This window comes from Miniopterus natalensis, chromosome 6, assembly GCF_054644295.1.
Source record: "Miniopterus natalensis isolate mMinNat1 chromosome 6, mMinNat1.hap1, whole genome shotgun sequence".
NCBI classification, from domain to species: Eukaryota; Metazoa; Chordata; class Mammalia; order Chiroptera; family Miniopteridae; genus Miniopterus; species Miniopterus natalensis.
In genome coordinates, this window is record NC_142086.1 from 37,797,385 (window position 1) to 37,814,977 (window position 17,593).

At 36.7% G+C, this 17,593-nt stretch overlaps 1 protein-coding gene across 2 annotated transcripts in view; it reads left to right on the forward strand.

The window, feature by feature from the left end:
• GRAMD1C (GRAM domain containing 1C) overlaps positions 1-17,593 on the forward strand; it is a 67,453-nt gene that overhangs the window by 19,359 nt on the left and 30,501 nt on the right. Inside the window, exons 5-6 of one of the 2 annotated variants that reach the window (XM_016200232.2) lie at positions 224-304; positions 15,947-16,065. In XM_016200232.2, the coding sequence (XP_016055718.2) occupies positions 224-304; positions 15,947-16,065 (200 nt within the window). Of the gene's footprint in view, positions 1-223; positions 305-13,024; positions 13,479-15,946; positions 16,066-17,593 lie in introns of those variants that run through there. The other variant, XM_016200233.2, reaches the window with a different exon arrangement.

Below are 17,593 nucleotides of genomic sequence, written 5' to 3' on the forward strand. Positions count from 1 at the left end.
TAGTAAATATTAATAAAATTGTATTTTCTGTAAGATACAATTTGAAAGACACCTTGTTTATGCACCAATTACCTGTTTTTTGTTAAAAAAATGGTATATAAAGTAGGCAGTGTGACCTACTAGCGTTTGCTTTGACTATAGCAAGTGCCAACAGACCTTCATGACAGATACTTTTCCCTTTTTAAAAGTGACACTAAAATTATCCTACTATTTTTCTTTTCAGTTTTTCTTTACTTCTTTTGGTGCCAGGGATAGAAGTTACCTCAGTATCTTTAGATTGTGGCAGAACGCACTATTAGACAAGGTAAGTGTTCATACCAGAGGCCAGTACTTGTTATAATAGCAACCACCTAGTGTGTACCTAAACAGTGTTTGTGAGTTGAAAAGCTCCTTTTTATTTTTCTGGAGTTAATTTTGACTAGACTATTTAAACTCCAAGAAGAAACCTAAAGCAAGACAAAATCCATAGTTATGAGGTAAGATATTAATTATAATCCCTATGGTACCCACCAAAAAAATAACTTTAGAAATATAATAAAAGAAACATTAAAGGAATTTAAATGGTACACATAAGAAGGCAGTAATGGAGGAACAGAAGAGCGAAAATGACATGACACATAGAAAAAATAGCAAAATTGCAGATGTTACATTAAATTGTTAAATGGATGAAACACTTCAATAGAAGACAGAGAGAGGCAGAATGAATGAAACAAACATCATCTAACTATATGCTGTATATAAGAGACACATTAGATTTAAAGGCCTAAACAGATAAAGTGTAAAAGGATGGAAAAATATATACCATACAGACAATTAATCAAAAGAGAGCTAGACTATAATAATATCAGACAAAATAGACTTTAAGACAAAAAGTAACAGAGATAAGGAAAAATGCTTTATAATAATAAAAGGATAAATCTGTCTTGAATTTATAACAATTATAGATTTATATGCACCTAATAACTGAGCCCTAAAATACACGAAACAAAAACTGTCAGAATTGAATGGAGAAATAGGTAACTCAACAGTAATAGCTGGAGCTTTCAATACTTCACTTTCAGTGATGGATAAAAGAACCAAACAGAAGATCAACAAGGAAATAGAAGACCTGAACAAAGCTGTAAGCTATCTAGAACTGATAAATGACATCTATGGGACACTCCACTCAAAACAGAATACACATCCTTCTCAAGTATACATGGAACATTCTCCAGAACAGACCATAAAACACGGTTTAATATATTCAAAAGAACTGAAATAGTACAAAATATGCTCTCTGACCACAGTGGAATGAAATTAGAAATCAATAACAGAAGGAAATTTGAGAAATTCACAAAGAGTAGATATTAAACAGAACACTCCTAAATAACCAATGGGTGAAAGAAAAAAATCTTAAGGGAAATTAGAAAATATTTTGAGTTAAATGAAAACAGAAACACACATACCAAAACTTACGAGATATAGCTAAAGTAGTGCTTAGAGGGGATTTATTACTATAAACACCTATATTAAGCCCTGGCTGGGTAGTTCAGTTGGTTAGAGCATGATAAGGTTGCGGGTTTTATCCCCAGTCAGGGCAACAAGGGAAGCAAGCAGTGAATTCATGGATAGGTGGAGCAACGAATTGATGTCTCTCTATGTCTCTCTCTCTGTCTCTCCTCCCTTCTCTCTCAAATCAATAAAAAGTGTTTTTAAAAAACCTATATTAAAAAGAAGAATGATCTCAAATAAATAGCCTAACTTTCCACCTTGAGAACGAAAAAGGAGCTCTGGCCAGTATGGCTCAGTTAGTTGGAGCATGGTCCCATGCACCAAAAGGTGGTGGTTTCGATTCCCAGTCAGGGCACACACCTAAGTTGCTGCTTTGAGACCTGGTCTGGGCGTGTGCTGGAGACAACTGATTGATGTTCCCCTTTCTCTCTTCCCATTCCTCTCCCTAAAATCAAAAAAGAGAAAAAGGAGAGCAAACGAAACTCAAAGTAAATAGAAGCAAGGAAATAACAAAAATTAGAACAGAAATGAATGAAATAGAGAACAGAAAAATAGAAACAATTAATAGAAGCAAAAGTCCTTCCTTTGAAAAGATCAACAAAATGGACAAACCTTTAGCTAAATTGACCAACAAATTAGTTAACCTAAATGAAATAGACAAAAACCTAGAAAGTTACAAACTATTGAAACTGACTCAAGTAGAAATAGAAAATCTTAATAGGCCAACAGCAGGAAAGAGACTGAATTAATAATAAATCTACCTACAAAGAAAAGCCCAGGCCCAGATAGCTTCATTGGTGAATTCTGCCAAATGTTTACGTTAGAATTGACACCAGTCCTTCGAAAAGTATTCCAAAAATAGAAGAGGAGGGAACACTTCCCAACACACTCTATGAGGCCAGTATTACCTTGGTATCAAAATCAGACAGAACATCACAAGACAATGTTTATATTCATTATGTCTATGAATATAGAAACAGAAATCCTCAACAAAATGCTAGCAAACCAAATCCAGCAGCACCAGAAAAGATTATATGCTAGAACTAAGTGGGATTGATACAAGGCTTATTCAACATATGAAAATCATCAATGTAATGCACTGTATTGGTAGAATAGAAGGCAAAAGGTACATAATCATCTCAATACAGAAAATGACAAAGTCCAACATTCTTTCCTGATAAAAAAACAAAACAAACTAGGACTAGCAGGGAATTTCTTTGACCTGATAAAGTTAACAGCTAATATATTTAATGGTGAAAAGTTAATGCTTTCTTCCTAAGGTCCAGAATAAGACGAGGATTCCCTTTCTGGCCACTTATTTTCAGCAGGTTCTAGCCAGGGGAATTAGGTAAGAAAAATAAAGGTAACACATCCAGATTAAAAATGAAGAAATAAAACTATCTCCATTGGCAGATGACATCCACAATGAACAATAAAAAAAGTTTATGTATCATCAAAAAGAATAAAATACTTGGGAATAACTTTAAGAACTATAAGACATGCATACTGAAAGTTAATAAACATTGTTGAAAGAAATTCAAGAAGACTAAAGTAAATGAAAAGAACCTCATGTTCATGGATAAGGCGACTTACTATTGTTAAGATGGTAATACTCTCCCCACCCCACCATCCCCGTTGATTTTCGAATTCAATGCAGTCACTATCAAAATCCCAACTGGCAATTTTTTAGAAATTGACAAGTAGATCCTAAAATTCATGTGGAAATGCAAGGTATCCAGAATAGCCAAAATCATCTTGCAAAAGAATAAAGTTGAATGAGTCTGTTAGGGCTGCCGTAACAAAATACCACAGACTTGACTGGGTGTTTTAAACAACAGAAATTTATCTTCTCACAGTTCTGGAGGTTGGAAGTCCAAGATTATGGTGCCAGCAGGGTGAATTTCTGTTGTGACCTCTTGTTGCCATGCAGCCTTCTCACTGTGTCCTCACATGGCTTTTCCTCTGTTCATGTGCACTCCCAGCGTCAGTGTCTCTTCCTCTTTTTATGTGGACACCAGCCCGATGACACTAGGGCCTCACCCTTAAGACCTCTGTCTTGGTCAGCTCAGGCTGTCATAACAGAACACCATAAACGGATTGGCTTAGATATCAGAAATTTATTTTCTCAGTTCCTGAGTCTGGAAGTCTAAGGTTAGGATGCCAGTATGGTTGAGTTCCAGTGAGAGAACACTTTCTGACTTGTAGATGGCTGCCTTCTCTCCATCATTTGATGTGGGGAAATTGAGAGGAGAGAACAAACTCTCCGGTGTCTTTTTATTTATGACACTAATCCCATCATGAAGCCCCACCCTCATTACCTCACCTAAACCTAATCATCTCCCAAATACCATCACATTGGGAAACAGGGCTTCAACATATGAAATTTGGGGGACACAGTTCAGTCTGTGGCAACCTCATTTAACCTTAATTTCCTCCTTAAAGTCCCTATCTCTAAATACAGTCACATTGGGGGTTAGGGTTTCAATGTATGAATTTTGGGGGATACAGTTCAGTCCATTACATTGGAGGACTTGCGTTTCTTGATTCCAATGTTTATTACAAAGCTTCAATAGTCAAGGCATAGACTTACTGGTGTAAGTCCAGACATACAGATTAATGGAATAGAATTGAGAGTCCAGAAATAAAATCTTAACACTTACTGACCTGACAAGGGTGCCAAAACAATTCCTAGGGGAATTGTTTCACCAATTGGTGCTAGAGCAATTAGATATCCACATTCAGAAGAATGAATTCTGACTCGTACTTTGTACCATACAAAATATTACTCAAATTGGATCATAGACCTAAATGTAAGATCTTAAAGTATGAAACACTCAGAAGAAACTGTAGGTATAAATCATCATGATGTTAGGATTAGACAGTAGTTTCTGGGATATGACACCAAAAGCTCAAGTGACAAAAGAAAAATAAATTGGATTTAATCAAAATTTTAAAAAAACTTTTATGCTTGAAAGAGTTCATCAAGAAACTGAAAAGACAACTCATGGATTGGAAGAAAATATTTACAAGTTACATATCTAATAAGGTATTCGTATTCAGAATATATAAAGAATTCTTACAACTCAACAAGAAAAAGACAACCCATTAAAAAATGGGCAAAGGATTTGAATAGTCGTTCCTCCAAAGAATAAATGGTCAATAAGCTCAAGCTAAGACGCTCAATGTCATTAGCCAGTAGGTAGACAAATCAAAATCACAGTGAGCTACCACTTCATACTCACTGGGGATGGCTAAAATAAAAAGACAGACATTAAGAAATGTTGAGGATGTGGAGAGACTGGGGTCCTCATACATTGCTGGGGGAATTGTTAAACTTTGAGAACTATGAGAAACAGTTTGGCAGTTATTCACAATGTTAAACGTAGAGTTACTATATGACTCCACAATTCCACTTCTGGGTTTGTGTGCAAGAGAATTGAAAACATATGTTCACCAGAAACTTACACTCATTATTTATAATAGCCAAAAAGTGGAAACATCCGAAATGTTCACCAACTGATGAATAAACAAAATGTATATTCATACAATGAAGTACCATTCAGCTATAAAAAGGAGCCAAGTGCCGATACGGTACAACAGAGGTGAACCTTGAAACATTATGCTATGTGAAAAAAGCCTGCCCCAAAGAAAACACTGTATGATTCTATTTTTATGAAATGTCCAGAATAGGCAAAGTCATAGAAATTGGGGGAAAAAATTGTTGCTGGGGGGAGGGAGGAGTGAGGAGTAACTGCTAATGGATCTGGGGATCTTTTGGGTTGATGAAAATGCTCTAAAATTAGTGGGGATAGTTGTATACGCTAAACTCTGGATATGTTAAAACCTTCTGAATTTTAGGATATGTGAATTGTAGCTCAGTACAGCTGTTATTAAAAAAAAAACACATGGCCTGGGGTTGGGGGAGGAAGAGGAGAGATTTCCAGCTGATAAAAAAGGCTCCTCTTCCTTTGCAGCCGGAGATGAGTATGAGAGGACTGGGCTTTCCCTCCTCCCTGCCCCACTCCCCGGCTAAGTCCCTCTGTGGAGTGGACCGGTTTTGGCTCCGGGGCTCTTGGGTTGAACGGCTTTCGAACTTTCTGGGGGCGGCTGAGGACAAGGTCTTTCCCTACGCAAATGCTTTCACAACCCAGGAGTGCGGGGAACGCAGAGGATTGGCCGGGACGTGCGGAGATGGAGGGGAGCGCGGAGAGACGCGGGTGGAGGCGGGGAGCTTGCCGAACCCTGCCTGTCTTCTCGCTCTGAGGGAGCAGACGGGGCTGCAAGGGGAACCCACATCCAAACTCTCCCCACCCCCGTGAGCCTTGGCGTTCGGGCGCCCCGACCCCCCGGGGCCCCGCCTCCCCGGAGGCCCGCGCTCGGGCTCCACCCTGGGCGGGGCTCGCGGCTGCGGGCTCGCGGCTGCGGGAACGGCCGGTGCGGGGCAGCCACCTGCGAGAGCCTGGAGTTGCCGCGCAGAGGTCGTGCGGCCGCGCAACTTCACTCAGCACTTCCAGATAGTGTTGCGGGTGGCTTCGTACCCCAGGACAGGCCCGCCGCGTTCAGATGCTTTGTCATAATTACGGTGGTGGCTGTCGGTACGCCACGGGGTGAGAGCAACAGTGTTGCCCCAGGCTCCTGGCTAACCCTGTCCCCAAATGTCAAGTTTTTTCCTGAATGCTCTGGGAATCCCCCAGGTGCGTTCCCTCGTTCTAATAAGGAACCAAAGACTGCTGCACCAACCTACATTTGGTTATGTACTCCCAAAACCAGATTTGCAGTAATCGATTCGAGTAAGTTGGGATATATCCTTATGAAAAAATACCTCCAGGGAAGTCATAAAGTTCAGGTTTACAGATGAGCCACGGGAGAAACTGCGATCTGAACTTTAATGTAAAAAGTTACAAGTTCGTTGAAATGGGAGAAAGAAAGGGAATTCCAGGATACTTCTGAGGGCACCATAGCTGAGCAATCCTACATGGACTGGCTGGGAGTAAAATCTAAGGCTCTCTGAAAAGGTCCTGACTCCTGTGTTCTTGATGTGCACCCGCGGAGTACCACCATCTTTACTGTAGTTACACCTTTCAGATCTTTGGGGAATTTGGTTATCTTGAACATTAAACATGCAACTATTTTAAGGGGACACTATACTCTTGTTTTAATAAACAGACTGGTGACCGTTTTTGCTCTATACTAAGCCAAAAACCAGTATGTTAACTACTATACGGAACTTAATGAAAATTAAAGGTGAAATCTCTTTTCAAACTGTGCCAGTTGGAATTTTAAACGTTGTAGAATTCACCCAGAAAAGGAACTAGAAAACAAAACCAAAACTACCCTTCCTATATTCTCCTAGTGATTCTTGAACATTTTTTAAAAACATACTAATATTTATAATAGTAATAGCAACTCCCACTTATTAGTTATTAGGTGCTAGGCAGTTTTAGGAGCTTGGTATAGTTTTAGTATTGGCTATAATTTTACAAGCTGCAATTGCCTTCTAGCTTTTAAAGCGATAAAGCCACATTGGGTTAGATTTCTTGAACTTTTTAAATACTATTATTTAAAAAAGAAAGCAAAACCTGTAAAATACACAACATAACTACAAAATTATATAAAACAACATAAGTAATTTGAATAATACATTTTACATATAGTCAATATTTTTAGAGAATTTAAGTTCAGAATATTATATTCATGTTTACTTGTAATTAGGGAATCTGAGAGTAAAAATAAATATGTCTTAGTACACTTCTTTCATGAGAAGGCCTTAAAAACAAAGCAAATTAATATAGAAAAAGATTATTCAATTAGGTAAATACAACAAAATGATTTAAAAAAATGGATGTGTGCGTGTGTGTGTATGTTTGTTTCTCCAATAAAGTAATCCACAATAGCAGGAAAAAGCTGGAGGCAAATATGGTCCTTTGAGAAAGAATGCTTTTAAAGATATCTTTTTTTCATTTATGAAGTTCCTCTGAAGCATTACTTCAGAAAGGAGAGTTTATTTCAGATATCTGACTTAGCTTAATATACGTCCTCAATGTGTAGATGGGTTTAAACTGTCACTGTGGTCATTCAAGCAGTAAATTATAGCACTTAAGCTTAGTTCACAACCTTTAAGTTTAGCACCCTTTTTCTGGACATTGGGTACCTGGGATTTGTGAGGCCACAGGATAGTGGCAGCTCCATTCTTTGATACAAACAATGGATATTTTCTGTCTTTTATAAAGAACTGTGCAACAGTGGTTTAAGAGAAGGCTCTAGGCCCTTCCCCACCCTAACCCCCTCAGCTATTTTGTTTAGTGTAAGCCCCACCGCACTTCTACGTTCTAGACCAGAGCCAAACAGTCTGGCCACCTGTTTTTGTATGGTTTGCCAAGTAGGAATGGCTTTACATTTTTAATGAGTTTTTAAAAAATCAAAGGAAGGATAACATTTTATGACATAATTAAATTCAACTTTCAGTGTCCAATAATAAAATTTCATTGGAACACAGCCTCTCTCCTTTGTTTATGTATTGTCTATGGCTTCTTTCACACTACAACAGTAGAGCTGAAGAGTTGCAACAGAGACCCAGTAGCCCACAAAGCCGAAAATATTCACTATATGGCCTTTTATAGAAACAGGTTTTTGACCTCTGAACGATACAACAGCCAAATTTTTCTCTTTTAAAAAATGTATACCTGCTAATACTAGCTTCCTGCTTAATACCCATTTCCCTTGGAATAAAAATCTAAAATCTTGTATAGGGACCAGCCCACCACTCCAGCCTCATCTCAATGCACCTTCCCTGTTTTTAAATTTTCTGCCTTTTTTTTCTTTTCTTCCCCCTCCCCCCCGCACTATGTGTTCAAACGCAGTCTTTCTGTCTTGTTCTTTTCTACCCCAATCTCTAACTGAAATTCATTGATAAAACTGAAGTCAGGCCCATTCTTTCACCTTCCTATAACATCTTGCACTTCTCCTTTATAACATTTACTACAATTATAATTCTTTGTCCTATTTCTTTCTTCTTGCTTCATGACAAACACCTCGAGGGTATGGACCGTGTCTGTGTATGTCCAGTGACAAGCTCAGTGTTTACTGCATAGCTGGTTTGGCACACATCTTGGTTCACCCATTACAGTTTGGAACTGTCTGGATTTAAGCCTCTGTCAATGTAAATATCAGTAGTGTTCCCATTATTCTCAGAAGTATGCCAGTTTGGACAATAAGTTATAGGGTTATATTACACACATATATTATTGAGCCGATGCTCAATAAATAGTTTTTGAGTGACTCAGCATAGTGGAATCTCAGTGATTTAGATTCCAGATCATTCCACTTAAGAAATTTTCATTTCTCTGCTCAAGAAAAAGGCAAAGTATGGGGACAGGAATTTAGTTGCAGAAACAACATTGAGGGTATGCCCTAAGTTCATTGTTCATTTAACTCAATTTCTTAAACTGTGTGCCCTGAGAACAAATGATTATATTGAAACACTAAACTATCCCCAGTTGCCAAAGAAATCTTATTTTCTACATACTTGAATTACTAAGAAAATAGGATGTGTATATAATATAAGGTTATTAGTTTCAACAAGGCTTAAAACTTAAAAGTTTTTTTGGTTAAAGCTCAATCCTTAATATTACTTCTTTCATGTTCCTAGAGATACTGTTATTGGATTTGGGGTTACTGATACTAATAATATAGGCAGGATGTGTACAGAATCAAAATGTTCTTTTTGCACTATTTTTTTCTCAGATAATAGTGATCTCTCTTGCCAGTACATGAGGGCTACTGGAAAGCTAGCTTTTTCTGGAAATTTGAGAGTACATTTTGAGAATGAGTATTTAAATCTAGGGCCTAACAGAGCAGACATAAGCACTCGTTTTTAATTCTAAGACCTAAAAGGGACAGAATGGCTTTCAGACTTACTCCCTAAGGAGAGAAGGAGGAGGCATGTGTCAGAGCTACGGATGAGGTTATAAGAGGAGCCCTTTCATTGTATACAGACCCACCTTCTTCAGTTCTGATACATGTCACTCCAGCTTCTGTTTGGGGAATTGCTAGCATTCCTCAGGTGTGTTGGAGAAAAGAAGAATTTAAACAGTTGCTTGATTTTATTAGTATAAAGAATGTCTGAGGGGACTTGGCCATACTTAGGCCAAGAATTTAGGATTTAGGACAGAAAAGAAGAATAAACGAGGCAGACTTTGATCACTGGAAAAATGTACAGAGGTGAATCATCGGGCCCCACCAATGTCAAAGTAATTGTCCCTTAAAACTGTCTACCTTTACTCTGGTTCCATGCTTATCTTGCCAAGTTCTGATTACTAATCTCTGACTTCCAAGATATTCAGGTGCCCTGGACTAGTGACGTGGAATGAAAGATTTCTCATGACTAGAAAGGACTGTTTCTTTACCATGCGATAGTGTCTTTACACCTGAGTCAGTTTATGAGAGTGGCTTAAGTCAGATGCTCTGAGTGCACTTCTAGGACACTGACAGTACTGAGGCCATTCTCCAAATAGTGGTCACTTTGCAAAGGTAATGTCACCTTTGGACACCTTTTGGAAGGGTGTCATCCACCTTTCTCCTGTGGACTCCTCAGCCTTATCAAATCCCTTTATTCTTCCTTATGACCCTCTCCAGTGATCACTTCTTTGGGAGTTACTTGAAAATCTAGAAGTTTTCCAGTAGTGCTATAAATCTAGTAAGTGCGACATTCAAACCTACCTGGGGGGGAGGAAATGTTAAATTGCTATTTTAGTCACATTTTCTATATAATAACCTGGCAATGTAGAAAGTTTTGTATTTTTGTATTGTTCCCTCTTTCTTACTTTTTTGGTTTGCAGAACTCTTCTACCTCTTTTCCCTTTGTCAGTGAAGTATGCCTCCTACCTAGTCACCCAAGCCAGAAACCTGGATGTATCCTTGTTTCTTACCTCTTGCTTGCCAACCGTATCATATTGGTCATCAAAGCCCTCATCATTTTTAGCTTGAACCATTAAAATAGTTTCCTACCTGTTTTTAACACTCTCATCTGTCCTTTCAAGTTGTTACCAGGTAGTAGCGGTTTTAAAAGTGTATCTTTATTTCACTGAATGACATTGGTCAAAAACATTATATAAATTTGAGGCATACAACATTACAATTTTGTATCTGTATACTGTATTGTATGCTCACTGCTAAAAGTCGTTTTCTGTTACTATATGTTTGACCCCCTTTACCCATTTTTCCACCCCCCACCCCACTTTCCCTCTGGTAGCCACCATTCTGTTGTCTGTAGCTATGAGTTTATTCTGTGATGTTAGTTTGTTACTTTTTTTGTTTTATATTCCACATGTGAGTGAGATCATCCATCCATTGTCCTTTTCCATCTATCTTATTTCACTTAATATGGTCCTCTCAAGATCCATCCATGCTGTTGCAAATGATTTTTTATATAGAAAACCCTAAATACTCTACCAAAAAAAAGCCTAAGCTGTTAAAAACATATAAAACAAATACAGTAAAGTTGCAGGATACAAAATTAATGTGTAAAATTCACTGGTTCCTATATACTAACAATGAAACTTCAGAAAAATAAATGAAAAGAACAATTCTATTTGCAGTTGCAACAAAAAGAATAAAATACCTAGGAATAAACTTAACAAAGGATGTGAAAGACCTATAAATTGAAAACTACAAGACATCATTAAAAGAAATTAAAGAAGACACAAAGAAATGGAAAGGTATTCCATGTTCATGGATTGGAAGAATCAATATAGTTAAAATGGCCATATTACCCAAAACAATACAGAGGTTTAATGCAATCCCCTTCAAAATCCTAGTGGCGTTTTCTAAAGAAATAGAAGAAAAAGTAATCAGATTTGTATGGAGCCACAAAAGACCATGAATACTCAAAGCACTTCTGAGAAAAAAGAACAAAGCCGGCAGTATCACACTCTCTGACTTTGAAATGTATTTCATCTTTTTTTATGGCAGAGCAGTATTCCTATATATATCATGTCTTTATCTGTTCATCTGCCGATGGACACTTAGGTCACTTCCATCTCTTGGCTATTGTAAATAATGCTGCAATGAATACAGGGGTACATATATCTTTTTGGATTAGTGTTTTTATATTCTTTGGATAAATACCCATAAAAAGTGTATCTTTTAAAAACACAATTCTGAACTTGTTACTTTTCTATGTGAAACTAGTGAGTGGCTTTTTATATTTTGACAGTGTAAACTCCGTACTCTTTAGCATGGCGTAGGAAGCTCTTCATGATGTGGCTGCTTCCCCCTTCCCTACTGACTCTTTTCTCCTTTCCTCTCCTTCCCCATCACCAGTGTTAGTCATGGTGAGCTGGCTTGCCAGGCTGCTGCACTCCTCTGCATGCCATACATGTGTTTATCTTACTCGATCTTTCAGCAGCATCTCACACCATTGCACATGCCCTCTATTTTGCAACACCTTCTTTCCTTGATTTCCATGACATTCCTTCTGGAACGCCCCCTTATCTGTCTGGTATTTCCTTCATTCCTTTTTGCTGACCACTCCTCTTCTACTCAGCCTTTGCATGCCAGACTTTCTTGAGGCTCAGCCTTAGGTTTTATTTCCCCTCTTAAGATTACTTTATTTAGCTCTGCTCTATATACCAGTGATTTACTATAAGAATTTTCATATTTAGCAAAAGTATATAAAATTATTTACAGTATAGTTAATGTACATTTTCTCCTAGTTTGGTTACCATAGTAGAATAAGGACATCTATCTACAGTTTCAGTCAATGAGAACTACCATAATATGTCAGAAGCACTAGTTTTCATACCGTGGAAGCTAGCCTCCCTTGCCTCCTCCCCTCGTGTGCTTTCTTCAGTTTGGGTGAGCGCTGTTCTCCACTGTCTGTCTGGTCCCTCATTCTGCTATTGTATAAAATGATTAGATTTTAGCAACCCTCAAAAAAGGTTGATCATTTTGGTTAATCAAGTAGCATTTGTCATGTCTACACACCTTATTAAATTAAATGGAGCAACTAGGTAGAAATTAGGGCAAGCTCTGATTTTTCATTTAGCAGAAAATTTTTCTTCTGGGAAATAAATTAGAATTACTAGATGAGTCTCTCTACAGTGTTTATTATAGTCCAGGTCCCTGACAGGAAATTGTCCTGAATAAAGTAAAAAATATTTTTAAAGGAAAGAATTGTTGAGTAATCAAGATGTAAACTTTTCAGTGATGAAAGATGTGCTGTGTGCTTATTAGAATTGCTCCATTTGAATAGCTCACTCTTCCTCTATTTCCTGACATTCCATTTATGATGCTCAGGAGCTTCAATCTTTAGTAACTGTAAAGGGTTAATGCAGGAGTCTGATGGGGCCACTACATCAGTACTGAAGAAGTGGTATATGAAGAAGTAATAATGACATTGCCAGAATCGAATAGAAAGTATTAGCATGGAGAAGAAAATTTAACCCTTAATATATTCAATTTTAAAAATAATATTAAAATAATATGGCAACAGGCATTTTACATAATTGAGCATAAGCAAGATAGTTTCATTTGCATTTTATTGTTTCAAATCAGAAAAAATTGGGAACTGTCCCTTTAATGAAACCCTGTTTACCTATCCCTTCTAGTAGGCGTGGCTTAGGAACCTGTAGAGTGAGGTATAACTTCCAATTCTGCATTCTGACCTGCCACCTCGGGAAGAATGCTGATACTACAAACAGGAAGTGAAAAATAATGTGCTTTAAACTACAATACATCTAGTCTTTTGTAAGGAAAAGCTTCTCGTAACAAAACTAGAAGACTGAAGTGGTGATTTTACATGGTTGTCATTAAATATTTGGAACTCTGCTGTGGGATAAAGACTTTGCATACTTAGAGTACAAAGCTTTCTGGGCCAGAAATTGATCTTCTGACTTGTGAGCCTTACTTATCTGATTACGGCTTGGTTCATCTCTATTTTGTTAAAGTACTCTGCAGGCTGAAACGGGGAGACTCTCCATTGTTTGCAGGTAGGTGGTGAGCCTTTGTTTAAAATTGAGGTTGTTTTTTAAGGTTACTTAACCCTGATTCTGAAAGAACAATGAATATCAGTCTGGATGTATGTTTGAATGTTGGAATGCCCAGTATGACTGTCAATAACCACATTTTTGTGACTTCTGGCCATCTTTGAAGAAAATGTCATTTTTAACAAATTAGCAAGTCTATAAGCTGGTGAGTTGTGAGTTCTATTTTGTTTTCCATTAACCTTTTATATATACATATTTTTAAAGCTAATAGATCAAAAATATATTGAAATTACCCTGTTATTAACTTCCTCATAGTATTTGATAATATATTTAAATCACTTATTTATGTAATCAAATTGAATTTTTGTTGTTAATAATTTACTTGTAAGTTTCATTTATTTCACTCTTAGGAAGCTGTCTGAATATTTCTCATTTGTTTATCTACTTGCTTCAGTCTGTTTTGGTGTAGTTTAATATCTGTCAGAAGAGTTTTATAAGAGGTTAATATTTCACAAGCACGTTGAAATACTGCTTGTTTCTCTTTATAATGTTAACCATCCATTTATGACAGTAAAAGCATTTCAAAGATAATGTCTTTAGAAAAGTGAGTTAATTATTAGTATGAGCTACCTGCTATTGTGAAAAAAAAGTTAAAAATGGCTCTTCTGGAGTGGAAGTAAAAAAAAAAAGTGTGGGGTACCTTTAGGATTAAGGACAGTGGTTCCTTAACTTTCTCTAGTGATCCTTTTAGTTTTTTTTCCTGTGGACACTGAGCTTCAAAAGACTTTTTGTCCACCAAATAAATGGTGTGTATTAAATAATAAAATGTTAGAACATTATTGTTTATTAGTAGTACATTATTTCCAATGAGAATTTATTAGTCTGACATAACCACTCTTGGTTAATATAATTCAGCCCCAAACAAAGAGGCCTGACATTTTACTTAGCTTGAATAACTTTATTGTAGGTAACTGTTTGGATATTTTAGACTTCAGAAAGACAGACAATATTATCTGAATTTTCGTCAGCTATTCTTGTGGAATCCTAGTAGCCTGGGCATGGCAAATAGGGAACTAGCGGCCTAAAGTGCAGAAATTTTGTTCTTAATCTCTTTGAAGTTCCATGAAATATAATGAAGGTCATCAAGTGTAATGTAACAAAGATACCATAGCTACTAGGCAGAGAGAAGAAACAAGGAAAAAGAAAAAAGGAAGTGGTGTTTGTCATAGGGAATGTCAGGGAGTAGTTCAAGGCATCTGTGTGTTTTGGCCCCATTAAATCTGTATACATTTATTCCTACTATGTCCCAACTTAAAATTTTCACTCCAGTTTTGCTGATAAACTATTAATTGACTTCAAAACAAATATTACTTAGGTTCTTCATGTATTATTAGTTCTATATTTGTATGTTGGTTTTCCTTTCCCCAAATTTTCTCATTTCTCCATTTCCCCTGGTCATGTCCTTTTCTCAGCTTAGCTGAAGACCCTTCTCCAGTGGGAAGCCGTATCTGATCACCCTAACCCACAGCAGTATTTCTTATTACAATGTTGATTCCACTGGTACTTAGTGCATAATAATATTATAGCTTGTCATATGTAATTTACTTAAAAGCCTCCTGTGTTTCTTCAACTATGCTGTAAGTTGTTTGAGAGCGTTGTATTGTCCTCAGCATTTAGTGCAGTGGTACATTTGATAGGTTCTAAGTAAATATCTGTTGAACGAATGAGAGAAAAAGAATCTTGCCAACAGTTGCTTCAAGTGTCATCCTGCCTCCTTCTACCTTGTGATTAACCATCAGTAATGTTTCTAGAAACAAGACCATTGGTTATCACACTATTAGTTTTTGTTTTGCTATGTAATGTGAGTTTTTTGTATTAGATAATTTTAACTCTGATATGATACCTATAAAGAAAGAACAAGCTGAGCTTTATTAAAAATAAATCAAAGAAAATATTCTGAATTCCAACCTCTTGCATTTTATATTTTAGGAAAATATAATTTAAAGTTTAAGGCTATGTAAGGTTTTTAAAATGGTTGAAATATTCAGATATATTATGGATTAAGAGGATGGGTTCTGTTTGATTATTAGAACTCTGGTGATCCAGTGGTCATGGTAGACTAGTCAGATTGAAGAATTTAAATTGTAGATTAGTAATTGCCAGAGACCATGAACACATTATTTTATAAAAGGAAATTTTAAACATCTTTCCTTCCATCTACAGTAGTTATTATATTACATACTTTAAAGTGATTATTTTGTTTGTTCCCAGTATCAACTCTGCCAGATAAGTTACATTAACCCATATTTTTATAGATACAGAAAATTGATGTCTATAAAGGTCAAATAACTATCAAAGTCATATCTGGTAGCTGCACAACAGGTCATTTTGAATTCAGAGTTCATGTTTGAATCACTGTGTTACACTATCTACATTTTCCAATACTCAGTGTAATTTTTCTGTCATTTTAGAGCTTGACCAGACAGGAATTCTGGCAGTTGCTCCAGCAGAACTATGGCGCTGAGCTAGGCTTAAATGCTGAAGAGATGGAAAACTTTTCTGTGTCGATTGAAGATAATGTGCTGCCAAGGTACAGCAGTGTTTTGAAATGTCAAGATTTTTTAATCATTAATCAAAGCACAATTATTTTAAACTTTACTAATTTAGAATTTCTATTTACTCATCCTTGGGTAAAATTTGCCTCCGTTCACTGTAGTGGAATAGAGTGAGTGGTGAGGACAGTGAATAGTTTGCTAAATTGGTAAGCAAATACAAAACATATAAGGAAACATGCCTTTGTAACTGTGTCACCTAGGATTTGCTTAAAGTGTGGTTTTAGTAAGCTTTCTTATGAAGGATCTAGAGAAATACTTAATGAAATCTCTGTGCTAATAGGTAACAGGAAAGTAAATTACCTGGTAGGTATTTTGAGAAATATAAAGATATTACAACTTTTCCTCAAGGATACTCTAGTGTAGTGCTTGGGAGGTAGTTGGCGCTCACCAGATACAGAATGCATTAGTGAAGGGAGCTTACAGTAATCTAGGGAATGCAAATAATTATAATACAAGGTTGAAAATGATAAGGGCCAAAAGAAGCAATAGATAGTGTGAGAAAGAAATTCAGAGAGAGGTTATTTTTGACTGATGGGAATTCATTTGAAGAGTGGACATTTTTATTAACCTGTACAAGTGAAAGTGCATTTTGTGTAATGATAATTGAGGTCATAGCAATAAAAACAACTTAGGATAATACATTAAAATTCTAAAGCAAACATTATGCTAAGTGAAAGAAACCAGTCACAAATGATCATATTGTATAATTCCATTTATATGAAATGGAGTCTAGAATCATGAAATCCATAGAGAGAAAGTAGATTAGTAGTTGCAAGGGGCTGGAAGGAAGAGAGAATGGGGTTTCTATTTGGGGTAATGAAAATGTTCTAAAGTTAGATAGTGGCCCCCCTGGCCAGTTTTGCTCAGTGGTTAGAGCATAGGCCCACAGACTGAAGGGTCTCAGGTTTGATTCCGGCCAAGGGCAGGTACCTCAGTTGCAGGCTCCATCCCCAGCCCTGGTCAGGGCATGTGTGGGAGGCAGCCAATCGATGTGTCTCTCTCACATTGATGTTTCTCTCCCTCTCCCTCCCTCCCTCCTTCCCTCCTTCCCTCCCTTCCACTCTCTCTGAAAAAGCAATGGAAAAAATATCCTCGGGTAAGGATTTAAAAAAAGAAAGGTTTCAAAATAAAACTAGATAGTGGCAATGGTTGCATAACTCTGTAAAAACTATATTGTATACTTTAAATGGGGTGAATTTTATGGTATGTGTATTAAACTTAATAAAACTTATTAAAAATTCTATAGCAAATCTTAAAATGGAAATCTTTCAACAATCTTGATTTTTACTCTATCTAGTCTTCTAGTTATGCTGATCCTATTTATAGTGTTTCAGTTAAGCATCAATATTTTACAGTCTTTTTTACATGGTTACACATGCATATTTTATTAGTTTTCTATAAACTTAAAAATTTCCATTATACTGCTCTCATTGTCAAGTGCATTAGCTTCTTTCAGGTACTGGAGTTGGGCAGAAAAGCAACTAATAACAATGCAAAGAGCCT